This window comes from Pelophylax lessonae, assembly GCF_965119305.1.
Source record: "Pelophylax lessonae genome assembly, chromosome: 2".
Classification (NCBI taxonomy): domain Eukaryota; kingdom Metazoa; phylum Chordata; class Amphibia; order Anura; family Ranidae; genus Pelophylax; species Pelophylax lessonae.
Genome location: NC_138769.1, coordinates 413,456,303 through 413,464,707, shown reverse-complemented (window position 1 = coordinate 413,464,707; position 8,405 = coordinate 413,456,303). Strand labels below are relative to the sequence as shown.

General features: G+C 41.3%; 1 protein-coding gene across 1 annotated transcript in view; it reads right to left on the bottom strand.

Annotated features, from left to right (window-relative positions):
- Nucleotides 1-3,104: 3,104 nt before the first annotated feature.
- CEP97 (centrosomal protein 97) overlaps nt 3,105-8,405 on the bottom strand; it is a 41,475-nt gene continuing 36,174 nt past the window's right edge. Inside the window, exon 11 of the mRNA XM_082248547.1 lies at nt 3,105-4,004. Within this exon, the coding sequence (XP_082104673.1) occupies nt 3,330-4,004 (675 nt within the window). The 3' untranslated portion in view covers nt 3,105-3,329. The remainder of the gene's footprint in view (nt 4,005-8,405) is intronic.

Here is an 8,405-nt window from a genome sequence, read left to right as displayed (position 1 = left end):
ATAGAGTAAAAAAAATCACCCAGTCAGGAATAAATGCAAACTACCATGGAGAGTATGCATGGCCAGGTCAGGACGATTTTGCACAGAGGGCTGGGCTGCAAATTGAACATTTCAGGAGTGGCGGTACAGGTATTTACCTTTGGGGAAGAGTGGGGACCATAAACGCCCCTAAAAGTTTAAAATCAAATATACCAAAAGAACCCTTGAAATATCGGTTTAGAAGAAGTTTTGCTTCTGAGTTTCATGGTGATCAGTCACAGCTGAAAATGGTTGGTTATCCCATTCAGGAAAAATCATCTGTCATGTTATTATAGGACCCCAAAGCAATTGTCAGGGATTCTTTAAGCATATTCAATAAGGGTCCTTTCACACGGGGTGGACCGTTTTTTGATCCGCTCCGGCACTTTTTTTTTTTTTTACGGACACAGATGACACTTGTGTCATCCGGTCCGTATGTCCTATTATCATCCCATCCGTTTGCAGATGGTAAATGGAGATAATGCTTGTCAATGCGATTGCGGATGACACCGCTGACATCCATTTTTGAGTCCGTTCCATTTTTTTAAAAACAGAAGAAAAATAGGGTTCTCTTCCTTTCCAAAAAACGGAACTGATCAGAAAGGACGCAAATCGGATGTCAGCGGATGACCATCTGCTGACATCCGCAATCCCATTGACATGCATTATGTCCGTTTTTCATCCGCAAAAAAATGGGATGAAAAACGGACATACGGATGTGTGAAAGGACCTAAAGGCTGCAGGAGGGGTGTGAGACCTTTAGTTTAGTCCATTAAAGTGAAACTTTTTTTTTTTTCAGTTGGGATAGAATAAGGGAGGGTTAGAACCCCCAACCGTTTTTTTCCCCATCTGTGTCCCATTGGGGATTTTTTCCCCTCACTTCCTGTCCCATAGCCAAAAAAGAGTAAAAGGAAATTCCTCCAAAGTGAAGGAATCCTGATGTGTCCCCTTTGGAAGATTTCACCTCTATTAATGTTCTGATGTCAACCTAAAATTTGGCATTTTCTTTTACTTTCAACGATAAAGGTAAACAGGACAAATATAAAGGATGAAGCTTCCTAATGGGGACACAGACAGCAATAACAAGTGTTCTAATCCCTCTCCATTCTAGACAAAATTTGAAAAAAAATTTGCCTAAAGTTACACTTTAACACACCAGTATCTGATTCAGTTCAGCCCTTTGGCACAGCAAAGCTCCAGCTACTCTCATATTGAATTAGAATGGTTCATTGATAGATAATCACTACTTAGCTCAATGCCCCCAGTAAAAGGTTTTTACAGTGTGTTCTTGAAAGAGAAAAAATCTTTTTGGGCTAATTCACACTATATGGGTTTTATAGACGTTTACCTCATGGTAAAAGGTCTGTCACCACAGGAAACAATTGTTTCCTATGAGTTCCATTCACACTGCAATGTAGCCTAGTGCTGCACTAAAATGTAGACATGCTGAATTTATTTGCAGTGCACTGGGTCAAATAGCACTGCAATGTCTGGCGGCATTGCAGTAAATGAAGTGTACGTTTTGTACACTTCATATAAAGCTTGTACAAAACAAAACAGAAAAGGTAAGCCGTGTGATGCACTGAATCGCGCACCACACTGTCCGCTAGCACAGCTGGCAACGCAGAGTGTCTGGAGTAGTGAATCACTCCTGCCGCTCTGAGTTGCAGTGTGAATTGGACCTTAAAATATTAAATGGTAGTGAAGACATCTTTATTAGTGAAATTCTATTCTATATTTCCTGTAAAAATACAGCTTCCTCCTACCATGCCCTTTTTGAAGCTGAACGCCAGGCAGATATAAAAGGCACAAATGAATGCAGCTATGTAATCGAACATGCAATAGAATGCATTTTTAAAATGTAAGCAGTGTGGGTAGATGTAGTTATCTAAATCTGACAGAGAGGGGGTGATAGAAGCAGCACAAGAATCCAATTGAGGGTCGGTTCACACTGTAGCGATGTCCGACATCACGTGTAATTCGCACCGCACTGCTGTGCAGATAACATGCGATGTCTGTGCGATGCAAATTCACCCATACAGAATATATGGGTGAATTTACACTGCATTCGGACCAAACTCCTGCAGGACCCTTTTTTTGGTCTGCACCAGAATCGGATTGCAGGAGTGTTCACACCTATGTGATCAGATTCCTGTCTGAATTGACAGTTCACACTGCAATATGCGAACTGCTCTGGGGGTGTCAAATACTTTGTATTGACACTCCCAGCAGTTTGCATATGGAAGTGTGAACTGCCTGCGAGTCGGGTGCGATGCGTGAACCTGCAGTGGATTCACAGGGTTCCCGCATCACACCAATGTGAACCGAGCCTAAGTGTGCTGCAGTGGAAGCAGCATTCTTATCAGAGGAGAGCAGAGTAAGAGATAAGCTCATTAATTTGCTGCTTCGCCTTTCCCTGTCCAGTCAGGACAGGAACCTGCAAAGTAAAGTGAACCTGCAGCAGAGAAAGATCAGGTCTGTTAGACAGATCTGAACTGTGCGGCAGACCCATAGAGGTCTCAGGACTGGGTGGAAAGAAATACACTTCCTTTGGCAGATAAAACAGCTTTCATGCGTATATTTTGTTTTCATATTCATTCACAGGATTCAGTATTACTTTCAATTATTGCTGTACAATTTTTCAGACAATTTGTACGCCATAGTATCCATGACTTTGCAGCCTCCCAATTACCTAGTGACATCAAAACAGCATAAGCCCTGGTTCACACCAGTGCAGCTTTGAAATTGTGCTACTTCAGTATGATTTCAAAGCCGCAGATCAGTTTGATTTGGATCTCCAAAGTCAATGCAAAGCACAATGAAATTTCAAAAAAGTAGAGCAGGAACCTCTTAGTTGCAACGATTTGAACAGTTCCATTGCCAGCAATGGGGGTGCAACTTGCCATGCGATTTTGAACTGTCAAATCGCACTGGTGTGAACTGGGGCTAAAGCCCAAAAATTTCCGAGCTGTAACAATGTTCCTAGCTCACACACTTCACACAAGTAGATACTTTCATTGTGTTTGTGGGGTCCACCATAAGACACTTCATGCAAGAGATTTGTATTGTATGTTAGTGCAAATTTGTTCATGTGCAAGGAAAAACAAAACTGAACAAAGCTGCTCTTACACTTAAAGACAGTATCATCAACTGTCTATTTCACAGAAAGGAACGCTCTATTCAGGCAAAGTGCATAATAGTAGTGATAAATGGGTATTTATCCCCAACCTTACCAAAATCAAGGCTATTAATTAATTACATCATGGAGCGTTTAAAGAGGAGACAAAAAAAAAAAATATTAGTATTCTTCGTTAGGGTGTCAAGTCTCCTTGCGGCTCATGTATGAAAATATTGGATTGCTTCTGCAAGCTTTGTGGTTTGTCTGATGACTGAAAAGTATCATCATGGATCTGAAGGATATCAGACTTGCTCTCTTCACACACATCGGAGATGCTGCTAACATGATAATCAGAGCTGAATGAACTGTTGGTGATTTCAGGTTTACTTTCTTCAGTTACATCACTGTGACTCATGTCATCTGCTTGCTCCAATTCTTCTACCGTGTTCATATACTGCTGCAGAAGGCTGCTGTCTTGTTCACTGCTGGAACTATCCTTGCTGCTTTCACTGTGCACTTCAACAGCTGTATCTTGGTCCACTGGGAAATTAGGCTCTTGCTGATGGTAATGTTTCACCGTCTCCAGTGATTGTTCAGTAGATACACTGCCCTCAGTTGAACTCTTTTCAGAACTACTTTTTTCCTGGTGAAAGTCATGTATTACTGTAATGGAATGAAAACCAGAGTCCGGAATGTCAGGGGAGGTTATTTTATTGCCCTTTTCAGCAAGCGTTGCAGCAGAATCTGAATGATGCTCTAGTACTTCAGTTGAGCAGTCTTCTTGGACACTGGACAATGGTTTCTCAAACATGCCGAAACGCTCAATCCGAGCATTTACTTCGTTCTGCCATTCTTTTAGGGACTGGACCTGAAAATGAGAAAAGAAATGATCAGGTCTAAATACAGAAGGGCAATCAAGACTAAATAATAGATTTATGTGGTATGTAAAGGTTAAAAATCTTGCATTCTTGGAAAGGATGAAGAGCGACTTTACACTAATGGTGCAGGGCAGTGTACCCACAGTTTTCGTGTGGGTTTCCCACGGATTCCCATAGAATTCTATTAGATTGCGTGTTTATGGAAAGTGTACCAAAAATCCAGCATGCAGGACTTTTGATGCACTTTCAGAAAATGCACCAAAAAATGCACAATCAAATAGAGGTTTATGGGAAACCGCGGGTACCCTGCGCTGAACCCACACCGTGGCCAAACTGCAGCATGGCAGTGTGAAATCACCCTATTAAAGAAAAATATCTACATTTCTATTTGTCTGCATAACCAGAAGATCTGCATTAAGATAGGCACTGCACAAAAGGAAACACAATCCAAAACATAGGTTACAAGGTGGTAAAAAAAATTTCCATACACATTTATGCACTATTGTAAGCTTTGTTTTTTTTTTAATTAGACCCCAAATCGAAAAGATGAAGATTTGCTATGTACAGAGAACATCTAGAATTGTTAATTGAGCCCAAGTAGTACCCTGAAAAATAAACCTTTTTTCTGGAATTCCTGGAAAATGGCAGTGCACTTCTTGGAATGTTGATATATCTAGACACTTCTGTGCCTACTGCCTTATACCTGTATACTGCATATAACATGTGAGCTCATCCGTCGCTGCGTGCAATTTCTAGGCTGACCGGATTTGAAAGAATACTTGGTGAGGTTACTACGGTGTTGGAGAAGAATCTGCACTGCATGCATCTTCCTGCTTCTGATTCATTCTTTTTGTGGATCTATGCTTTGCTTTGCACAACTTTCCTTCTACTTCTTGAATATTCCCCCAGATCCTCAGTCATCAAGGAACAGCAATGACACAAAGAAGCAAAGCCCTATTCCTCTAACAAGATGACCACCTCCACACAGACACAGTGCAGAGGCAGTAATGCAAAAGAACAGCTGCAGGAAGCCTAGAGGCAATAATGGTGACTTGTTTGCCATTTTAAAAACACAGTTTCCAGAGTTCAGTTGCTTCTAAAGTCTGGTACACTAATTTTTTTTTAGTTCAAACCAAACATGGTCTAAGTTGGTCAAAAGTTTCATGTGTATTCCTTACTGTAGCATGAATCTGCTGTGACAAGTGATCTTTAATCTTATGCAGCACTTAGTACTAAAGCAATAATATGTTGAACTGGCAAAATCTTTTTCACCCAACTGCATCTTTCTTCAATCAGAGCAATGAATGTTAAATTAACCATTATACCAAAAAATATCCATACCCAGAGTGACATATGCAATAGTACATAAGTGATCAACTATAAGGATCACGTCATAAAGTATATGAATGCTCAGCCATTGACTTCTAGACATTCCTAAAAAAAGTCTTAAAAAGAAACCTGTCGTAGCGGAAGCATGGACTTTTTTTTTCAAACTGCAAATTTCAGGGCAAGTCATCCTCATTCTTTCTGGCCTGTTATTCATACATGTGTATTTGTTGTCATGTGTTCTGGACCATTTACCCCCCAATCAGCAAAGTCTGCAATGGCAGCGCCTTTATTTTTGGGTCTTGACAGATTCCATTTAGTTAAATAGTATTTTTAATAATATAACCATAAAGTTTTTTTAGAACCCTAGCATAGTAGTAGTGTGGTAACATATTGCCACAAGGTGGTGTAATTAAGGTACTACCTGCAGTATTATACACACTGAACTTATTCACAGATTTGTGTAATTTGCTATATTCTCTTCTGGCTTTACAGTAATGGGAAACTCAGTCTTTATCGGTGCGTGTAGGTTTATCAAAATGGTCCATCAAACCTAATTGGATAATAAAAAAAAAAAAAAAAAAAACATAAATATCTTTCTATATTAAAAGGAGGTTGGAGGTTATGACAATGTCAAGATGAAAATAAGGCAGCTGTGATGGCCAACTTGGCTTTCAAAGCGCAGCTATGGGAAAAGTGCACGTATGATTAAGTCTTGTAATCAGAATCAGCAGCTTTTGTTTTTTTGTGATGCCCTCTCCCTATAATATGGTTTTATTACCTATTTATCCATCTAGTAGATGAATTTATCTCACAACTTGCTGTAAAAAAAAAAAAAAAAAAAAAAAAAAAAAAAAAAGATAAAACACAATTTGTTTTGCAGTAAGATCACAGTAGCATTATCATCCTCTGGGCAGGGTGGTTTTAGATGAACCCTAAGTAAATGACGAATTAAAGCCCAACTCCGGGAAAGTTCAAAATGTAAATGTATATGTAAAACTATCAATTGCAGGTGAGCTGGTCTCACATTGCATGTGGTAAAAACTTGTTTTGTCTAGGGAAGAGGAAAAACACTTTTACAAGTCTCAGGCTTGGTGGTCAGTAGGATTTAAAAAACGTGGTTAGTTGGAGGAATATTACCCCATTATTGGTATTCATGGCAGGAACAGTGCGCCACTTTTGGGCGTCAGTGAGAGGGATGAAGCCCCATTGTAGGTGTCAGCAGGAAGAATTAGGCCCTACCGTTGGTGTCAGTGGAAGAAATAGTGCCCCATCATGGGGATCAGTGAGAGGAATAATGCCCCACTGCTTATGTTAATGAAAGCAATGGTGCCTAATTGTTGATGTTAGTAGTAGTTAGTGCTTCAAAGGCTGGACGATGGGAAGCAAAGGGTCACATTCAACCCTTGGGCCGCAGTTTGGAAACAACAGCCCTAGATCCAAAGGCGCAATGAAACCTTGCAGTGCAGGCACAGTCCCACCGCAAGGCATAATCTTTCAGACAACAATTTTCTATACAGTTACAGGGCTTGTTCAGATGTGTGGTGACCCCTTAGAAGCGAACCATGTTGGATTGCTTTTCAGAGGGCATTTGACAGGCAGTGAGGAAGTGACGAGACTGTGGAGTCTTGTCCCATTTGATCAGAATTTCCCTTTGCAGGGACCTCGGATAAAACTGTGCAAACCGAACCGCCTCAAAGATAGACCCCATCAGGCCCAACATGCAAGTCCGGAGGGACCTAAATCCAATTGAGAATCTGTGGCTATCTTGCCGTTTACAGACGCTCTCCATCCAGTCCGACAGAGCTTGAGCTATTTTGCAAAGAATGGGCAAAAATGTCACTCTCTAGATGTGCAAAGCTGGTAGAGACATACCCAAAAAGACTTGCAGCTGTAATTGCAGTGAAAGGTGGTTCTACAAAAGTATTGACTCGGGGGGGCTGAATACAAATGAATGCCACACTGATCAGATATTTGTAAAAACTTATGAAAACCACTTCTCATTTTCTTTCCACTTCAAAATATGTGCCACTTTGTGTTGGTCTATCACATAAAATCCCAATAAAATACATTTCCGTTTTTTTTTTTTTGAAAATTATATTTATTGAGTTTTATAACAACATACAAAACAGAGCCATTGGGCATACCCCGGCTCGACAACACAGAACAACGAAAAAGATAAACAAAAATAACAAAAAGAAAAAGGGGGGAAGAAAAACCCCCACTAACCCCAACAGTGGCTGCAGCTCAAAGGTGATCCAGAGCATCACAGGAGTAAGTACCGAGTCTACTAGGCATTGGTGTTCCCAAATCACGGTCCAGAGCCTCCTGTAAATCAAATAAGTCACACATCTCAATGCATATATACAAGTAAACCTAAGTAGCTGGTCGAGACACATCAATGGCTGGAGCCGAGGAATCATCTGCGGTATCTGCAACGTCCAGCCACAGATCCCACACCTTGTGGAATTTTTTGGAACATCCCCTAAATTTGTACACCGCTTTATATAGAGGTATCATGGAGTTCACCAGCGACTTCCATTGTGATAACGTCGGGACCCCAGGGGCTCTCCAACACATCACCACAAGTTTCCTAGCATAGAAGAACAGAAGCCCCAGGAGGGTACGTGTAGCAACAGTGTGGGCCAGCGCGTTTACAAGCCCCAAAATACAAGTTTCAATCTCAGCCGGGATAGGAATAGTAGTCAGTTTGGTAATGAAACCCCGGACCTCAGACCATAACCTCTGCAGGGACGGACAGTGCCAGATCATATGGGTATAGGATGGGGAACCAGCACCGCAGCGCCAACAGGCATCCGGGATGTCGGTAGACACCTTGTGCAATCTGGAGGGCGTAAGGTGGAACTTATGTATTATTTTAAATTGGACTAGCCGGTCCCTCGAGGAGACCAAATACTTGAACGGATAGTCCCAGACGTCCTCCCAATCCTCCGAATCCAGGTCCTGCACCTCCGCCGCCCAGAATTCCTGCAATCTCTCCAGACCCACATGCACACCTGGCAGCAAGGATCTGTAGATTGAGGACAGCGGTTTCCGAAGATCTT